The 21,109-nt window shown below is 40.5% G+C and overlaps 1 protein-coding gene across 1 annotated transcript; it reads right to left on the bottom strand.

Moving 5' to 3' along the window:
- Positions 1-8,958: 8,958 nt before the first annotated feature.
- On the bottom strand, positions 8,959-19,640 carry ogfrl1 (opioid growth factor receptor-like 1). The gene is made up of 7 exons (XM_063491464.1): positions 19,312-19,640; positions 17,700-17,786; positions 17,500-17,578; positions 17,127-17,205; positions 14,837-14,903; positions 13,853-13,998; positions 8,959-12,550 (listed from the first exon to the last, which is right to left on the bottom strand). The coding sequence occupies exons 1-7, from the start codon at positions 19,495-19,497 to the stop codon at positions 12,004-12,006; spliced, it is 1,191 nt and encodes a 396-aa protein (XP_063347534.1). The 5' UTR covers positions 19,498-19,640; the 3' UTR covers positions 8,959-12,003.
- Between the last annotated feature and the right edge of the window lie 1,469 nt (positions 19,641-21,109).

Genomic DNA, 21,109 nt, shown 5'->3' with positions numbered 1-21,109 from the left:
CGGGACGACAAGGAGTACAGAGGACTGACTCAGGACTTTGTGGACTGGTGCCAGCTGAACTACCTCCAGGTCAATGCCAGTAAAACAAAGGAGCTGGTGGTAGACTTCTGCAGGCACAAACATCCTCCACTGCAACCACTGAACATCCAAGGTATGGACATTGAGGCTGTGGACAGCTACAGGTACCTTGGTGTTCATCTGAACAGCAAACTGGACTGGACTCATAACTCAGACGCCCTCTACAGGAAAGGGCAGAGCAGGCTGTACCTGCTGCGGAGACTCAGGTCGTTTGGAGTGGAGGGCCCACTCCTGAAGACCTTCTATGACTCTGTGGTGGCCTCAGCCATCTTTTACAATGCGGTCTGCTGGGGCGGCAGCATCTCTTCTGGGGACAGGAAGAGACTGAACAGGCTGATCCGAAGGGCCAGCTCTGTTCTAGGATGCCCTCTGGACCCAGTGGAGGTGGTGAGTGACAGGAGAATGGTGGCTAAGCTGTCATCCCTGTTGGACAACATCTCCCACCCCATGCATGAGACTGTGACAGCACTGAGCAGCTCCTTCAGTGGGAGACTGCGGCACCCACGGTGTGGGACGGAAAGATTTCGCAGGTCTTTCCTCCCCACTGCTGTCAGACTCCACAACAAAGACTTTAACTGATCAAACACACACATCCACAAATGTGCAATAACACTAAGTGCAATAATCTTTTCTGGCATCGTTGTATTTTTACTCAGTTGTATATAGCATTTTTATCTTATTGTATATTTTATTCTATTTTATTCTAGTGTATATAGTATTCTATTTTATTCTATTCTGTACAGTTGTGTACTGTATTTATTCTTATTTTATTTTATTCTAATTTTTGCTTCATAACTTTTGCACTGTCCACTTCCTGCTGTGACAAAACAAATTTCCCACGTGTGGGACTAATAAAGGTTATCTTATCTTATCTTATCTTATCTTATCTTAAAATGAGGGACTCTACATGAAATAGTTGTAATTCTAATACAGTTAACTTGGTTAAAAGTATATGGGTATAACTCTATCACAGACCTGACAGTAGACTATTACTTAACCCCCCATGATGGAGACTATTCCTTCATCTCTAAACTGCTGGTATTCAGATTGTATCCCACACTGATCCACAGGCTGAGGCTGTCAAAAATCCACACATTTGAAGTTGACCTTTTTAGATAATTAAAAAACATTTGAGCTAGGATTCAAAATACTTACCTCTGCTGGCCCCCAGATATCTCCATTTAGTTGCTGTGTTAACTTAAATTTCCCTCACAGTTCCTGAAGGTGTTTTTGTGCCTGTCTGTGATGTGGGCTGGATTTTTCCAAGGAGAACTGAACGACCTAAACTCACAATTATTTCTGCCATTTATTCCTACAAACCGCATCACCTTAAAGCTGGATCCTTAATGTAAGAGTGGCTGATTGTAGTGATAAAATTATAGAATCATCAACTTTAAAGTTCTTCTAACTTTTGTGGAGTTGTGTGTCCCTGCAGAGTGTATTTTACACGATATAATGAGCAGAGAAGTCATTTAAACTTTTTTTGTTTCTTTATTGGGATTTAATAATATTCAGCCTATAAATTTTCACAATTGTGTTAGCGACAACTTTGTTAAGCATCAGTGGCTGTGTCAGCAGTGTTGTTTTGAGGAGCCTTCTGGGGAAACGAAATCACATGTAGAGTCTTCACACTGCACATGATTATTCTCTCATTAGCATTTTATCTGCACACATTGTCTGCATGTCTTCAAACAGTGTGACATCAACCTTGTTTTACAAGCTGCAAAGCTGCCCTACTGACATCCTGAAATATGTATGAAAGTAATACAGCTTCAACTCCTGGATCAAACCATGAAACTGTCCCTGCTGCTGTTTTTTATGGGAAGTGGATGAACCCAGAATCTGAGTTTCTTTCTTTTCTTGTTTAAGTATGTTTTTTTGTTTTTTTTCCACAAAACACAATGTTTTCAGTGTGCTAATATCATAGCATTTTAACTCAACTAACATCCATTAACATCTGGAGCCAGAATTCAATTATATTCTTTAAAAGGGCTTTAAAACACTCCCAGTAGCACTATGAATACATTAAAAAAAAAACCTGATTTAAGGAGTTAATATTAATTTATGCCCCTCTTTTAGCAAAGATATACCAATCTTTTTTTTAAACTGCTTATGCTACGGTCATACCGGATGAATGGATGAGTATTTTATTTGTCCCGGAAGAAACTTAGACATCCAGTTGCTTGTAAAACACAAGACATCAAACAGGAGACAAATACAGATATATATACACAAAAAACAGTAAATAGAGGCCACATGGGAGCAATAACAATACGGGATAACAGAAGTTTTATGGTGAGGAAACTACAATAGTGAAGTGGTAGTCTAATGTCAGACTCAATAAAGAGAGCTGTTCCTGTTATATGATGTCTGTGGGGTGTATTTTATGACGGGTGACTTAAAATGAAGGTAGTCATACAGGCAAACAGCACATAATTCATTCACAGCACAAGATTTATGACTACTGTACAAATTGGAATAAGCTGTAGCCAGAAACTACATTAAAGTGAAGAGTAAAAGTTTCCATGGAACTAATATAGTCTGTATCCAGAATCTTAGCACTGGTTTGCACAGAGTTATGCTGAAAAATCAATGTCTCCCCTCTATTTCTGCAATGCAATGAAGAGTTTTATGGCTTGTGGTACAGGAGCCCTCCTCAGTCTGTTGGTGGTGCAGTACAGTGACAGCAGTCTGTTGCTTAACATGCTCCTCTGCCTCAGGAATGTGTAGAGAATGGCTTTTTTTGTGTAGATGGGACCTAAGTGTTACCTTAATGTGCACTGAAATTTGAAATGGTTGCTTTGGAAACGGGGACCAGTCCTGCGAGCACATGTTGAGGTTTTGCAAACTCACTTTCTGTGCAACCAGTTGGTCACAGCAGCTACTTGCAACTGGTCATTGAATGCTGAAAAGTTCAGTGGAATCACTGGGGCGACTTAGTTGCAAGGTGTTGCCATCGTATTTTTTTCTCTAGTATGAGTGAGGTATTCTCTACCTTAAGGTTGTAAGGTAACTATTGCTCCCAGCTGTCCTAGGTATACGTGCCGGACAGGTCCTCAGCCTTAATGTCGTATCACCCTGAGCATAGCTGGTCTGATGTGACCTTGTTAATACTTGGATGGGAGACTGCCTGGGAATACCAGATACTGTAAGCTTAAGGGTGGCTATAGCTCAGGGGGTAGAGCAGGTTATCTACTAATAGGGAAGTTTGGTGGTTTGATTCCTGCTCCACTCTGCATGATATTGAACCATGTTGCTCTATAATGTGTTCATCAGAGAGTGAATCCTAGACAGAAAGCACTTATGCATAGAAGAAAGTGCTTGTATGAATGCGGGTGATTGAGGTATGTTCTAAAAAGAGCTTTTAATGCTCAAGCAGAATAGAAGAACCAGTCAATTTACCATCCATCACACATCTATAGAAGACAAGGACAAAACCTTACGCAACCTTTGGTTTTATCAGTGGTGGTTAAGAGTTACAGTCCAGACGTTATAGCATGTATACGTCCATGTGACAACTCAATTTGTTGGTTGACTGAAGATAAACAGATCAGCCTGTCTGTGAAGGTTCTCAGTCATCCAGGTTATCGTAGTCTAAGGAGCTTGGAAAGAAAAGCGTCTGAACTTCTTTAAGTTTCTTAAAGACGTTTCACCTCTCATCTGAGAAGCTTCTTCAGTCCAGTTCAGATCAGCCTAACTATTCAATTTAAGCTTAGTTAGGGTCAAGAAAAAATATCTTTCATGGTTTACTGTACTGTGGAGACATCAGGAGCCTTCTTTTCAATATTTTTTACAAAATGCATCATGTACTGTAGATCATACCTCATGCTGAGTTTTGGAACCACGTGAGGCTGCTCCTCTGATGCTTCATTTCTTTTGTCTAGCTTCATCAAGGCTCATCAACAGCAGCAAAGAAGAACAGCTGGATTGACTCTGTCACCAATGGGACAAAGTAGAAAGCCGTAGTAGGAGCGAGATGAGTCGTGCTACAACAGAGTCGATGTTCTTTGAAGACTCCGTCACATCTTTCTGCTTAGGCAGCAAGTGTTCTAATCTTATCCCTCTTCTTATCTTTCAGTTTCTTTGTAGAGAAAACTCCTCTCACAGAGGGTTCTTCAGTCAGTTGCTATTCACATAATCTACAGCTCCTTCTTGCGCTCCCTTTACTGAGGACTTTAATCCTATTATTCAGCTGGCAGATCTGCTGCAACAGATGTGTTCTTTGTACCAGAGAAGCAGAGCGTTATTTCTTTCTTGTTGTGGCTCTGGAAGGCACAGGCAGTCCGTGATTGACTGTAAGATGCTTCAGAAGTGACTACGCAAGTAATGAATGCTTAACAATACCCCTAAACTACATTAGAAACTTAAATAAAGGTTGTCAAGCGTTGTGACAAATGAAAGCAGCGCAGCGTGTCATTTTTAAAAATGCATTTTATAGGCAAAGTATGTGCTGCCTGAGGTCTTTTAGCCCTGCTGTTGTTAATTTATCTGCACCTCTGTTTGTCTGTGCGTCAACGTATAATTAAACCATGTATGAGTGTGCAGTGGTGTTTTACGCCTGCCATACTTGTAATTTATCTCTTGTTTGGACACCATGGAAAATGACAGTGTAATTGTTTTATTAAAAACAGATGATTATGCAATAAACAATGTTCTCCGCAAATAATACTCGTGAGTAATTTATGCACGCTTCAAGGCAAATCTCAGAGTGACATATGCAGTAATAAATTCTGGTGACACTCTTCAGCCCAGTGTAATAGAAGCTAATGACTACAGCTACAACAGAAAGTACATGACATAGGACATAAAACTAGGCACTGATGTTTTGTGATCAAAAGGATATTGATTCCTTAAAGTGCCACATAAACACACTTAGTAGCACAGGGCAAAGCCTAACTGGGGGATACATAGCAAAGGACTAGCAACGATGTGGCAAACAGAGAAAGGAAAATATGTCTACTTGCTAACAGGTGAAATAGCTGAAAAAGATCTAAACAAAAATCAGCTGAGGTAAGTGACTGAAGTGAACAAGTATTGCAAAGCCATAGTTTCTTGTGAATTACTATGTATTTGGACTGGACTGAAGTGAATAGGGAGAGAAAAAGTGATAGAAATTGTATGACTATATGTGAAATGTTCAGTCACTAATATTGTTATTGCCAGTTGTTAAGAATAACTTGTGATTTTTATTTGAAGTAGCCAAAAATGCTGAAATACACATCGCCCACAAGCCTGGTATTCAGATGAAAAGGTATCTGGGAGACTACCTTGTTAGTTACTGTGTGAAGTCTATATTGTTTAAAATATACAGTATAGCATGGCAGGTATTTTTTTTTTTTTTTTAAGATTTTAAGCTATATGTTAATCTAGCTAATTAGCTAACTATTTAGCAAATTTTGCTGGCTAACTTAACAAAACTTGTTTTGTTTGTAGATAAGTGAAATATATGTTCCATTAGTTTTTTCTGTCATAGGGGCACCACACTTCCCTGATCCTGGCCACCTCTTCCAACTCATCCCTGAGGACCCTGAGTCATTTCCTGGCCAGCCAGGAGGTATAACCTCCCCAGCCAGTCCTGGGTCTGCCCCAGGTCTCCTCCTAGTAGGACTATCATTATCAGTGCCCAAAAGACCTCGCCCATGAGTGTCTAACTATGTCATAGTCAGATGCTTGAACCACCTCAACTGGCGCAGTAGCTATACTGCGAGTCCCTCTCAAATGACCATGATCCTGTCTCATGTAGACTCAGGCATCCTTCAAAGGAAACTCATTTTCGCCACTTTCATCTGTGACTTCATTCTTTCGGAAATCTTCAGAGCTCGTGAATGTAGGTAAGGGTAGAAACATAGATTGACCAAATCAATAGCTTTACATTTACACTCACCTTTTCTCCCCACAAGAGATTAATACTGCCCCAGTCCATCTAACATCTCATACGGAAGAGGATTCTGAGAAAAAAGTCAGAATTCTGGCTTTTTTCTCAGAATTCTGACTTTTTCCTCAGAATTATTTTTTCTCAGAATTCTGACTTTTTTCTGAAAAAATAATTCTGAGATAAAGTCAGAATTCTGAGATTAAAGTCTCAGAATTCTGACTTTTTTCTCAAAATTCTGGAAAAGAAGAAGAAAAAAAAAAGACATGCCCACTTTTTTTTTTCCAGTGGCCCTAATCCTCTTCCATACATCTCATTCCCCACTCTGATGATGTTTATGATGATTTGGATCATTAAACAGTCTGTTTAAGATCAGGTCAAAAGCATTTCAATACCTTCATTTTGTTTTTTGTTTGTTTGAGGCACGAACTGATGGCCGGACATTCTACTTCAGGATTTCTAGTCAAGAATTCATGGCACATCAGTTACAGTAAGTTGTACAGGTCCAGAAGTAGCATAGTAGCTTCAGACCATCACACTACCACCACAATGTTTGACTGCTGGTATATGAGCTTTTTATGAAATGCTGTTTATGAAATTTTAAATTCTGTCTCGTCAGTCCACAGAATATTTGGGGATCAGCAGTGGTTTTGTTCTTGGAACTCTTCCATTGATGCCATTTCTGCCCAATCTTTCTTATTGTTCAATTGTGAACTTTGACCTTAACTGGCTGGCCATTCCTGAGAAGGTTCACCAATGATCCCTGTTTTCTCCACTTAAGGGTAATGGCTCTCACTGTGGTTCGCTGGAATTCCAAAACCTTGGAAATGGGTTTTAAACCCTCTCCAGACTTCTTCTTCATCCTGGCGTTGTTCCCGCTGGTGCAGGGTCTGCTCTTCGGCAAAGGTTTCTCCATTTGGTTCTGTCCAAGGCGTCCTCAGGTGATGCGTTGACGGTCTTAATGTCCTCCTTAATTTTGTCCATCCACCATTTCTTTGGTCTGCCTCGAGGCCGGCATCCTTCTGGGTCGATCGTCATAGCCATTTTTGCTACAGAGTTCTCATCGCTTCGAATCACGTGTCCATACCAGCTCAGGCGGGACTCAAGCATCTTTCCCTTAATTAGGGCTACGCCTAGTCGCTTCTGTATGTCTTTGTTCGTAACACGGTCCCGTCTTGTAATTCCCAGGCTCCATCGGAGCATGCGCATCTCCATGGTGTTTAGGGCCTGTTCATGTGTGGTCAATGCGGGCCAACATGCGGAGACATACAGGGCTACTGGGTGGACCACCGTTTTGTAGATTTTTCCCTTGAGTTGATCTGGCACTCTTCTGTCGCAAAGGACACCAGTGACCTGTCGCCATTTTAACCAGGCTGCATTTATTCGTGCTCGGACATCGGAGGTGATATTTCCATCGTAGCTGATGACTGAGCCCAAGTAGCGGAACTCTTCTGTCTTCTTCAACTCTTCGTTGTCAATTATGATGGTGCCATCAGTTTGGGGGCCTCCTTCCAGGCATTCGATCTTTTTCGTGTTGAGCCGCAAACCATATTCATCGAGCCGGGTCTTCCAGAGTTGAGTCGTCGTTTGGGTCTCTTCTCTGTCTTTGCTGGCGAGGAATACATCATTGGCAAAGAGGAGAGACCATGGACGAGGTAACTGGAGGTCGGCCGTGATGGTGTCCATACATAGAATGAAGAGGAGGGGTGACAGAGCTGATCCTTGGTGGACCCCAACACTAACTGGGAAGGGAGGTGATAGTCCAGCGGCGCATCGGACTGACCTGGTGACGTTGTCGTAGAGGAGCTGTATCCATTTGACATACGCCTCAGGGACACCATGCGATCTTAGGGAGTGCCATATGAGGTCATGGGGTACCCTGTCGAAAGCCTTTTCAAGGTCTAGGAAGGCCATATGTACCGTCTTGTTCTTTTCCCTATGCTTCTCCAGCAGGAGGCGGGCGGCGTGTATGGCGTCAGTTGTTCCGCATCCCTTTACGAAACCACATTGGTTGGGGGTGACGCTGACAATTTCCCGAAGACGTGCATCGATGACTCTTTCGAATATTTTCGTCGTGTGACATAGTAGGCGAATAGGACAATAATTTGAGCATTTGGCTACATCCCCTTTGCTCTTCCACATGGGTATGGTAATGCTGGTCATCCAGGCCTTCGGGACTTCCCCCTGACAATGTTGTTAAACAGTTCTGTCAGGATGGCCGTTCCCGGTCGCCCGAGAAACTTCCAGACTTCGGTTGGGATATTGTCTGGTCCAGTTGTTTCCAGTCATGGTTCCGATATTGATTGTTCCAAAACAAAGATGGACTCGTCTCTTTAGCCCACTCCGTCCATGAGTGGGTAGCCCTTGCTGATTTCCCATGTCGTTCCGGCGAGAACGGCATGCGTCGCCTGCGGGGGACGCCCTAGCATTTTCCAAATTTTGACGTTCCATTGCCATTTGATGCGACGATTTGAAGCTTTGATCGACTTGTCGCACCGCCTGACATCGAAGACCATCACCGTTGGTTGGTTATCCAGGAGGCACCTCGAGGAGGTGGTGATTGGATTTTGCCTCCCTCTCCAGGGAAGCCCTTTCCAGACTAAAAGATTTAAATTAATTTGTTTTGCCTTTTGTTTTGAGATTTTTTTTTAATCATAGCATGATGTGTTGCTTTTTGAGATCTTCGCTTCACTTCTTCGCTTTGTCAAACAGGTTGTTTTGATTGATTTCTTGACTCAAGAAGTCTGGCAGTAGTCAGGCCTGTTTGTGGCTAGTGAAATTGACCTCAGCCACAAAGATTTTTCCAAAAAATCTTTAGCCAATATTAAAATAAATTTAATGATCTGAAACATTTTAATGCAGAAAAATAGCTAAAAATACATCAGGAAGGGGAAAATATTCATTCATAACAGTGTACCTGCTTGAATTTAGTTAGTACTACTTGTGCATCAAAATGAGATGACAAATGAAAAGAACACTGTTAATCCACAATCCCATTTTTATTAGAGTTACATGTGGCAAAATTCACATTTCAGGGTTTATGTCCACTTATTCTGGCCTGTCAGTTCTGAAAAAAAACCCCAAAACAAAACTGTGTTCAGCAAGCATAGTGAACATTTATCAATGTAGCAATCACAATTTATTCAAAGAAACAATACAAACAATTTCAAGTGTTATATAGTATTAACTTCTCCTCTATATCAGTTCTTCTAATGTATTCCTGCCCATACTCATATACTCATAGTGTATATGACTATATTGTGGACAATGATGTAGATATCAAAACGCTGTACAAAAAACAGGATGTACAGGAAAGACACTCCATACAGCATCCAGATAAAAATTAAAAATACAAAAGAGGCACTTAAGAATATCACACAGACATACACATACTCACATATGTACATGTGGAGTATACTAGAAATCAGAATACTTGAGCCCATGTTATCATACAATTCACCTGAAAAGTTATTTTTACAATTATATCAGATACACTTGGCTGGAAAGCAATGTCAAAACCTTGTTAGCTAACATACGCATGGCCACCTTCTACAGGAAGAACAGCCAACTAAAGAAGTTTTAAACTTCAATCTTTCTTATACTTAACATGGCTTTTAATCTATTGCTACTAGAAACATACAAATAACTATTAAGCTAACACCTATAATTAAAAAACTTAAGCTTAGCTTTTAGATTAAGTTGACTGGATAGATCAATGCACACTTCCTGATGGCTAATATTTGCCTTTTATTGAAAGCTAAACATGACCAAGGAAATGCTGAGGGCGATGAGTTGACATTAACCTGAAATCAATTATTCCAGATTTGTTTTTTGTTGATTTGAGTGGCAAGCAAATTCATCTTAAAAGATTCTGGCAGAAATATCAGCAGCACTGCAAACTTAGCCCTAGAAACATTTGAACTCTCAAAAACATGGGATAAGCTATGGTTGAAACCTAACAAGGGTGTTTAACTTCTCATTTCAGTAAGTCACATTATTGCAAGGTTAGACAGTATCGTCACTATATCATGACTATGATGCATAACCTTTTAAAACCTACAGCGCTTTTAACAGGAAGACACAGATTGTCCAAAAAGTGCAACACACACATAGACAGTATCAAAGTCTGACATAACTTTGAATTAAAATGAAGCCAATCCGGATTTGCCTGAACCCTGCTTTTTACCTAAAGTCCACCAGATGGTGATAGCTGTGGATGCAAAAAGGCTTCCAGTCCTATAGAAGCCCGTGGAATTCAAATTTTATTTGGTCTTGACCTTTCTAAACCCCTATCCGATGAGTTTATGGGCTTAGTTACTGAATAATAAAAAGATTAAGTCTATTGTTGTAAATCTTGGTCATACAATTTTTCCAAATGGAGGATTATTTGTGGTACAAAATGCTCATTAGCTAACAACTTGTCAAAGACCCACCCCTCCTTCTCATATCCATACATTTGGGTAACACTATGGTAGCTACATCCATCTTTTATACTGTCTATGAGAACACACTGCACACCACCAGTCTGATCACATTAACTTCAATCCATAACTTCCAGTTAAGAATGGAAGAAGGCTTTTAGGTGGCATAACACACTGTGGAGGTGTGGCAGCCAAGCTAGCTCACGGCTGTTTTTCACATGTCACTAAAACTCGATATATATAGTATATTATAATATAATGTGATTACAGTAATGCCTACTTTGGAATATGATTTGTATATTTTTATTTATTCATAATTTAACCAGTTTAATTATGCCTGTTTGCTAGTACTGATACAAACACCATCTTTAGCTTGTAACTGGTGGAAATTTCCAGTAACATTGGTACTAGCATTTCTACTCTTTGCTGAAGGATTAATAATATTTTCTGAATTCTTGCCTACAAGAGCAGAAAAAAATGAACTGCGACAAACCTATCTGACACACTTTGTATTTTCCCTTCATCTTTTAGACTGAAATACAAAGTGCATTATTTAAATCAGTGTAGTCACTGCCATTGGATAATTGGCTTTAAGCAGCCCTGGGTTGTTTTATAGCAAAATATTTATTGCACAGTTTTAGATTTCACAATTTCTGCAGGAAACTTTTCCCTTAATGAAAAATTACCTATCAAGTTTTCCAATGGGCTGCTGAGCTGCCACTTGGAGTTCACAGGTAATAATGTCACCTAAAGCCTTTCTTTTCTTAAGTATTTCTTAAAGATATCAGCTTACCAACACGTTTTATTTTTTGCTATATAGTTCTGTACAATTTTCAGCAGAATTGGCTACCTTTAACTTGTAGAGAGTAAAATCGCAGCGCGGATACATAACTGAGCTGTGCCTAAGATTAACAACAAAGTGAAAATTTCAAGTCAGTCAAGTTAAAAAAATCTATAAGTATTGCTGACAAATTAGTCTTCTTTTATATGCTTTTTACATGACGTGGAAATAAGACAAATTCTTCCTGATCTCCCTTTTCACATTTGCTGTACAGAACCTGTACAAAAGGAGCTCAGTCCAGCGTGTTGTTTGGCGGAGCTCCAGCTACAGCATTTCAATAATCTCACCATCCCAACACCAGCAAACATTCAGCAGAGAGCTTTGCTTGTAGAATGATCTTCATGATTCCAGGCCAAAACTTTAAATAAGGCTTCTGTCAAACCTTCTCTACTAGTTTAGATAATTTTGGGATTCGGCTATCTTAGCTCAGGATACAAACCCCACCAAAAGCACAAACAAACAAAAAATAACCCAGCTTTAGATTATAATCCCAAATTCAGTTAACCTCTTAAGCCCCAAGTCTAACTGATCTCCTGCCTTTTGCCCCCGTATCAGGGGGCGTTGGGGCTTAAGAGGTTAAGATAATTCACTTGCAATAAATAAAGTACTGTTTGAGTTTATAGTCAGCCCTTAACCTAAACAGATTCTAATGATGTGTTCATTAACAGCTCAAACATCTGTACCTGTGTTTTACTGCCCTGGTTTGCATGTCCTTCCACAAAGCAAGTTTATTTCTTTACAATTTAAGTGGTTCATTTTGTTTTTTGTTTTCTGCTTTCAAAACTTTTTCCCTACAAAGGAATCATCTCATTGAACTCATTCCTCTCTGCTCGAGCTCCCACCATCATCAGCGCTCCTTCCATGTTGGGACCAAGTCCTGTGCAGCCCTTGAGTCCTCCTTCAGCCAGCTCATGGCACATTGTGGCATTGTGGGAAGACACAATATTTCCACTACCTGCAGATGTGAATATGGTGCTCTCCATCCCCCTCCTCTGTTGCTCTGGTGTTGGAGCAGGCGCCCTAATCCCACTACTTCCAGCACCCACGCTACCTCCAGCACCAGCACCACCTCCCCGCTTTTTAGGTAGTGGTCCCCAGAGGAACGCGTGGGCAGGCCTGTAGTGTTGGCGGGCATATCGGAGCAAGCGTCGGCGGGTGGCTGGCAGGCGGATGGTGTAGACAAAGTATTCCAGGATGCTGTGCTGCATGTTGGACAGGGTGCCGTGGCACAGCGACTCCTCCAGGAAGAAGCGAACCAGTGGGGCCTTAAAGGCCTCATAGCCGAGCTCACCCAGGGACTTCAGGATGCGAGTGATCCGCAGGTAGTTGTGGTGGGATCTTCAATAAACAAGGAGGTTGAGAAAGAGAATTTTGATCAATTAGAATAGTTTGAAATAGCCTTTCTGAAATAGCCATCTAGGACCTCCTCTGGGGACTTATTTGGACACTTATTTTGAAACATAATCAAATTAACTTTAATTTCAACGGTCACTGGGACAGGAAGACTGCACGTACCAATCATTTCTGTTTTTTAGAAACTTTATTTCCCCCTGGAAGTTATTCTTGTATCACCATCTTCAGACCCCATTCCTTCAGTGTCTCTTTTATAATGTTTCTGGTGTAACAGCTTTTTTTCCTGCACGATAATTTGACACGAACATATCCACTAGCATCAGATAACCCTGTGTTGGCATAATGTCCTCCTGATAACCATCACCTCTCTGTGGACACGGGCGGTTAAAAGTACCCATTTATTGCTCTACCTATACCACTTATCACACGTACAGGTTAAAAGATGGACAGATCACAAGCCTGTTCCAGAGCTGACACACACGTCCCTACACAATCGCACATCGATGGGCAGTTTTATAGGAGTTACAAACAAAAAACAATGGAACAACCCAACCACTGTTCATTCTGTGGTCTAGACTGAAGTAAAGTTGATGGCCTTCAATACAACCATATAGCATGACATACAGTCTGATGTCTCTGGCAATATAATTATTATTTACTGTTTGGTGTGGCTACTTGGCCCATGAGAAATCTAGAAACCAGATTCAGACATCTTTGTGCATTTTAATGGCAAGAGAATGGAAAGAAAATACACTGTTATCAGCTTTGTTTTCCATGTGTTTAGAGATTAACGCAACAATTAGATTCAAATGGTTTAAGGAAGGTTTGTGACTGGAGGATATTGTGGTAATAGAAGGGAAAGTAATGCTTTCCCTTCTAAAGGGTTCTAGGTACAAGGACAAGCACACGCTTTAATGCAAACTGCAAAGTGCGGCATTCAGGTGGTCCTTTGGCAGGAGGAAACACCGTACCTTATCTCAAGCAATGAAAACATCGAAACGGGATGTGAAACAAAAAACACAAAAACAATTGTTCTTTTAAATTGCCCTTTAACCATCTGTTTGTCCATTCAAAACATGCTCTTTCACATTCAGCTGCTGTTAGAGGAGCAATTAAGTTGCAAAGGATTTAAAATGATTGCCTTGCTAAAGAACTGAAAAGCAGCTATTGGCAACTATGCGATAACTTCACACAAATTGTAGCTGCAGTTTTATTCCCCCCAAGCTACTGCACAGTGCATTTAAATATATAACGTTCGCAAGTGTGTGTGTGTGTGTGTGTACTTACTCATTAAGGTGTTGGAAGCGCTCCTGCCAGTTTGGAGCCCGAGCAACATTGCCACTCTTATCCAGCAGCTTGACGCCGTAGAAGTCCAACATGAGGGAATAGGCCGCCAGGAATCTCCGCTTTGCTTCCCGAGTGCTTTGGAATTCCTGATGTGATTCAACACAACAAATCAGAAACAAACAGACAGGTTGTGTACAAAAGCAGCTTTTCTCTTTAGGTGATCAGAAGAAGCAGAAGAGAAAGCTGTATGCAAACACTGGGTAATCGCCCGAAAACGAGTCTGAAATTTCATGAGGGACACATTTCTACCTACTTTTAATGGGAGCATGCACATGCAAACCAGCTGTGTTGTTCAAACAGATGTCTAATTTAGTCAGAGCCAAAGCTGAATGAGTATTTCCCAGAATGGTTGTTTGCTTTGTCACATTTGAGCGAGTTATTTAAACGAGAGTGTATCGGCATTCTTAAAACTTCACTCGATTCAAAATTTGCCCCTGTGCTAAATTATTTTGGTAGTGAAATGTAAAGACTCAACCATGGGAAACACTTGCGTGATGAAAAGCCACAATTAAAGCAGTCATGCAAAACATTAGCAAAACCGTGACACTGAGCTATGTTTTTCCCCTGCACTGAAAGCGCATTATAATATACCTGAGCTGCCAGCGACACTCCACTAACTGTGAGCAACTCATAGTTCTTTGCAATGAAAGCATCAAAATCGGTTCACAGGTGGAAAGCTGTCAGTGTTATATGTCTGAATATAACCACATTTAAGTAAAAAAGGATCTAATATGCTAATGTAGGAAAGCAGAAGTGAAATCTAACACCAAACAACAGATATTTAGGTAGAAACTATAAAAAGAAGAGGGACCGCAGGAGCACAGCTGGAGATCAAGCACATGTCATCACAGTTTAATGAAGCACAGCATTAATAAAGCGGACCATCACAGACTAGTAGAGACAGAATATGTGTACGTAACTCACTTTGATCTCGTCCTGAGTCAGTTCATGTGCGTAGAAGTTGAGCCCTTGTTCTCTTAATGGGAACAGCCTGGGGTACAGAAATGGAGTAAAAACACTGTAAAAACATACTACACAATAACTACAGGGATGTGATGGAATGGTCAAGAAATACATCTGCCTACCAAATAAAATTAAGATATTTACTCAGTGTAATTTATCAGCAGGTGCTATTGTTTGCTCACTGTGCATGGTATGTAAAGGCTGTCCACCTCTTTCTTCTAGGCTGTGTGAACACTAGTAAAGTGACTGCTAAAACCTTTCCCCCAAATGTTAACCTGGCAACCCTACCAGAACTATGTGAATCGCTACATTCACTATATCAAACATGTAAAGGTCAGCAGCAAAAAAGACAGCCTGCACATAGAGCCTGGAAGTTGCTGTGTATGTACATGAAGACCAAAAACACAAGTAAAATAGTACTGAATAGGAGTGTTTGCCTGCTTAACAATGAAGCTAGCATGGATGTGCCAAAAAACTGCAGTTCCTTCAATGGCCACATGAGGCTGGCCCCAAAAGCAAGTCGTTCCCCTTTAACACTTGTTGTGCATTGTAACACTTCCATGTTAAAATGCACAACTTCAGAGCATTAAAAAGGATTTTTATACTCTGGAACAAAAACACAGTTTTGTTCCTCATGGATAGTGTCCCCCTATTGTAATAACTCTATGAAGGCTGATATTCTTTTTCTCTTTTTTAGTTTACAGTCAACATGAAACACTACACATATAAGGGCTAATTTACACCATTGAGCCCTGCTCTCAAAAACTGACATAGATGTAACGCTGTCTGTGTAGCTCGATTTAGGAAATATTTGCTTAAAGTTTTAAAAACAGGTTTACCGCCATCTTCTGTCAGTACGGAACATTACATCACCAGGGTGGTTGCCGTCAATAGCCTCACATAGGTTTATGTTAGCTAACTACTAACAGAACCAATAACTCAGGGAAAATAGGGACACTAAACACAGTTATGTTTGTGGTGCGATGTGCATATAGTAACTTGCGATGCTGTAAACTGTTTAGTTATGGTTAGGAAAAGAGAGAATATTTTATTGTATTAAATAGTGCTGATAGCACTTTATGAACATTTGCTTTGCCAACTGATTACGCGGCTTGGTACACCCGGTCTATCAAAAAAAATCTGGAGTGTCAGTCCTCATTTATAATGTGCTTTACAAGCCTGAACATTGCAGCTAACAGGGGGATTTCCCTCTCGAGTGCAGCTAGCCAAACAACAAGAAAACACTTTACTACTAATGAGAGAGAGAGTGAAAGTGGACAGACTCATTGTTGCAGCCAGGGGCAGCACAAATGTGACCGCATTAGACAAATTTTTTGTTTTAGTGCTACACAGACACCTAGCTTGCTAGTGTTAGCTGCTAATTTAGCACTACACCTTTTTATCTAAATATGGTCACGTCTGACTACAAAGAGGTTAGATGGCAGTCCGATACACCAACACAGAGGCGTCAAAACCTTTATACAACGCATAGTGTTTGCATATCAAGCTAACTACAGCTGTCAAGCTTGATGTGACAATCACCGTTTAAGCCAACGGTCCCCAACCTTTTTTGCGCCACGGACCGGTTTAATGTCAAACAACATTTTCACGATGGTAGTCGCGTTGTGTCGCGGATAAAGGTGTCGTGGACAAATACAACAAAATAAAATGATACGACCAAGACAAAAACTGGTATTTTGTAAATATAATAATAAACGCGAATTCACTGTTTAATTGTGTAACTTTATTAGCAGCGTCCTCCTGCTAATAAAACGTCTCAACAACATTGAGAGTCACGTCCTCCTCTCTGCCCTTTAATGCGCTCTGGTCTCTATGGTAACGCGTAAACATTTCTTTCAAAATAAGAAACACAACTACAACACAGGAAAAGACCCAGAGAAACCAAGTTAACGATAAAAACTCCGAAAACCATAAATTTCACACCTGAGCTTCAACTCTTGCGGCTTGGTACCAAACGACTCACGGACTGGTACCGGTCCATGTCCCAGGGGTTGGGGACCACTGGTTTAAGCCACTAAAATCAGTTCTGAAACCTGACTGGACAGGTTAAAGCTAAGTGAGCGGTCATTAAAATATTCCTGTTTTTTTTATTGAACTTTAATCTGTAACAGGATAGAAAAAGGAAGCTTTGACATGTCATGTTACTGTGCCTTCTAGCAAGCTAAGAACAACTTGATGCACAAACACACAAGCTGCATGAATATTAAAACAAATGGAGGGAATGTCTCACCACTGAATATAGGTGTGATTGTGCTCCAGTTTGTCATAGTCGCCTCTCCACTTAGAGAGAATCTCCTCTATGTAGATACCTGAGAAGAAAGAGGAGCTAAATAGCTGCAAAATACATCTGTATTGCATGTGTGTGCGCTTGTGGGTGAGTGTGTGTGTGTGTGTACGTGTGTTTAAACAGTGGATCAGTCCACTAATCTGCTGGGCTTTCCCTGTCAAACATGACCTTTAGCCAAACCAGACTCACTAAGCCCAGCACTAACATCACTTCTCTCCAGTGTTAACAGATCTGCATGGAGAGTGCACTTGTGTTAGTTTGTGTGTGTGTGTGTGTGTGTGCTCGCGCGCACGTGTGTGTGTGTGTGATATCTCACCATCAGGTACTAGAGGGATCTTGTTCAGGTAGAAGCGCAGGTTGCGGTACTCATTGGGCTGCCGGGACCTTCTGAAGTTCTTCACATGAACACACACAGATAAAATATATCACAAAGGGTGTCTGCATTAGTGTGAGTGTATGTGTGTGTTGAAGCCTGTCTATTCTCATTGTAGGGTACACATGTGTGTGTTCATGTACCGGGTAGCTGTGCCGGTATTTGTAGAGGTCCCTGGCGGCATAGAAACTCCTCTTCATCTTTGGAACAGACTCCGGGGAGTCAGTCAACTGAGAGAGGAAGAAAGAAGGAAAGACAGAAAAAAATGACTCTTAAGAATGGAAAAAAGAAAACGGAAGAAAAGATGCAGATCTGAAACAGATGGTGTGTTGCCCTCAGAAGCCATTTAGCTGAATTAAAAATTCGAACATTAATATCTATGTCTTTCTCATAAAAATTGACATTTTACATCAGCACTAATGTGAGCCACCACCAACCAGACGCCTCTGTCTAATCTGGGTCATTTTTTTCATAAAATTTTAAGTGAAATATGTTTCTTAGGTCTCATTTACTATAATCCATAAACTATCTCCCTCCTGACTTTGAAACAAGTCCAACTTATAAAAAAAGAGCAAAACCATAAGTCTGGTTTAACTTTTAAGAAATAATCCATGAAAGAGTGCTCATGTTAGACTGTTATAACCTGCTGGTTCCTGTATTATAAAACAGTGTGAAATAGCCTAATAACAACAATCCCGTCAGCTATTCTGAACGTTATGGCACACAGTTTATGTGTCTGTAGCCTAAAAAGAATAAAAAGTTTTCACTTTCTTTGTAAACCTGTAGGCAGTGTAGAGTTGGAGTTATGGTTCCTGAGATTACTTTGATAATTAACAAACATCACGTGAACACGATGTAGCCCATAACATGTATGACAGTAGTGTACAGTATGCAACACAAGACTGAATCCATTTCTTCTCAAATTTGGCATGATTTTGACACCTAGCTTGCACAGTCCCACCTGGCGTGCTGATGCCTACAGTAAGATCACAGCATTGGGTGTAGCAAGAGGGCTGGGGGGATAAATACGCAGTATTTTAAATACTAGAATATATTGCAGTGACACTCTCTAGCATTCAGAATTTATTAGTTATTTCTATCTTTACCCTGTTTAACATTATCTGTGCTGAATCAGCACACTTACAGACACGATTTACTCTGAAAATTACACTTGGGAGTTTGAATATGTTATAATTTTGCGGTAGTAACCTGCTAAAAGCATCTAAACTTCCACAAAAAAACAAACAAACTTATTTGGTGAGTCCATTTAAAAATAAAACATCGCGATAAAGGGCCACCTCGTCCTTATCCTGCCTGGCTGCTCTGTGTGTGGTCATTAACCTGCCTGTGCTCGGTCCCAGAGGAGAGGAGAGGCTGAGCTGCTGCTGATTGTTTGTTCCCGACAGATAATTTAGTGGTTATGTGAACTCATAACTCATATTGAAATAATGGCAGTATGGCAGAAGGATTGTTGCTATGATTTTCTCATGTGGATTTTTTCCCATTTAAATCTTGCTCTAAATTACGAGGAGAACCTGTCCCCTATAATTTGTCCCCGCGTGAATGTATATCTGTTTTCCACAGCATGCGTGTACAGCACGTCTTCACGGTACATGAACTTAACGTATTTCTGAATGAAAGTTTGGTGTGAGCTGTGTCTCGGGTGCAGACATCACCGTAGCACGGTTGTCCTTACTGTGTCCCGGCCTTTTTGCCGGTGGCCCACATGTCCCGGCTCTCCGGCGTGAAACGTACCTGCGGTGTGCTGTCTCCGGCGTGCCCTGCGGCCCTCTCGCTCTCCACCGGGCTGACGGAGTCGGAGATGCCGCTATCATCTTCAGCCGCCGGCTCGTCGCTCTCCGAGTCCGATCCCCACGTCGAGTCACATTCCTCAATCGTGCTCGGCTCCTTGAAACGCCAGCTGCCCACCAGGTTTCCCATTTAAAAAACATGCAATAATCGCCTTCTTCTTCTTCTTTTTAATGATCGCTTTTTTAAAAAAGTAAAAATGCTACATTGCCCCCAGCCTCGTTTTTCGGTTTGCAGAGCGGTGGGTTTGCACTGCGCTTAGTGCGGAGCTTTTAAATGGCAGAAAAGGGGGATTTCCACACTGGCTAGGATGATGCGTGTTTCTGTATGAAAGGCGATTAGTGCCGCAGAGGCAAGAGGCGGTCTTACACCTGTGAATTGTATGAAACAAGGTTACAGTTGAGTAAAGCTAAGCTAGAGACTAAAACTATGAGTGGAAAACCTCCAAATAAAAAAGCTAAAATTAGAACAACAACAACAACAACAAAATAGGGTAGATTACTTATATATGTGTAAGTATACATGTAATCATACATATGTAAGTTGTCTACCCTGCCAATGATGTTGAATAGGTGCAAAAATGAATGTGTGAACAATGAACAAGAATCAATGTCAGAATTTAATGTTGATTCAGTCGAATTAAAATTGACAGTAAAAGATTAATTTAGCAATTATTGTTTGGTATCTGGGATAACTAGCAAAAATATATATGTAGGATTTTTTTTTACATCAATACAATCAGCTTGAGGACACTTAGCTTTACATGTTTATTGGGACTACGAAAGCCTAACACTAAAACAAACACTAATAAAAGCTAAACTTAGATGCAAATATGATAATTACAGCACATTTCCAACAGAGCTCCAAATCAAATACCTTTATGTTGCTCTATGTTCTTTCAAAGGCATGAGTCTTTGTAAGTATTTTAAGGAGTCTATCATCATTACTGGCAGATACAGTGTTTCTTATTTGCTGTATTCTATTGCTCTGTGGCATTAATCACCTTCTATACAATTCATTACAACAACAGCATCAGGACCAGAAGTGCACCACGTGACACAAGAACAGCGATTATGTCTCTCCAGGAGGAAAGTGAAACTGTGTTGGTTATTCCTTTGGAAAGTCCATGTGATCTTATAGTTTATTGATTTTAAAGTGGATTTCTAAAAAGTGACATTTTATTTGCCATTTTGTTTTTAACCCAATTAATCAAACTTAAAAAACTTTTAAAGTATGGATATAAACAGAAAAGAATTACATCCTTATGGTGTAAAAAGAGCTCATAAAATGTCACTAAAAGTCCACTGTTCGAATGTAAATGTTTACATCATACCACTCTTTTTCTCAGGAAAAAAGCTTATAATATTTGTAAGTGTATACATCTTGTGATAAATTCCCAAGATACCACTTACAGATTTAATAAAGGGAATTCCCTATCGTGTGGCTCGTGGCAGGTTTCAATCAAGCATCTGTTTGTTTCTTATGACTCACAAAGTTGCTTAAATTATCTTGTCATGAAAATTCCTGTAAAATGACTGTTCATTGTTCTTCTTCTTGCTGTTCCGTTTCAGACTTTCTATGAAACTATTTTCTTTCCTCAATTTCCTTTAGTGGACCTTGCAACAAAAAAGCTCTAAACTCAAGAAAACCCCCCAAAAAAACCTGTTAAAAAATTTGCAGTTTGGCTGTTTTTAGCTATCATTCATAGATTTCAGTCATTTTAGAGGCACAGTCCTTGAGGACA

The sequence above is a fragment of the Pelmatolapia mariae genome, linkage group LG13 (genome assembly GCF_036321145.2).
Source record: "Pelmatolapia mariae isolate MD_Pm_ZW linkage group LG13, Pm_UMD_F_2, whole genome shotgun sequence".
Taxonomy (NCBI): domain Eukaryota; kingdom Metazoa; phylum Chordata; class Actinopteri; order Cichliformes; family Cichlidae; genus Pelmatolapia; species Pelmatolapia mariae.
Note: the sequence above shows the minus strand (reverse complement) of the source record. Positions and strands in the feature narration are given on the sequence as shown.

What these genes read in the sequence shown, in the direction of transcription:
- ogfrl1 (XM_063491464.1), bottom strand. Translation starts at nt 19,497, where the DNA reads ATGGGAAACCTGGTGGGCAGCTGGCGTTTCAAGGAGCCGAGCACGATT. An exon ending in CCGGAGACAGCACACCGCAG is followed by an intron (nt 17,787 to 19,311) that starts GTACGTTTCACG and finishes TTCCTCTCTCAG; the next exon opens with TTGACTGACTCCCCGGAGTC. An exon ending in TGACTCAGGACGAGATCAAA is followed by an intron (nt 13,999 to 14,836) that starts GTGAGTTACGTA and finishes GAATCACATCAG; the next exon opens with GAATTCCAAAGCACTCGGGA.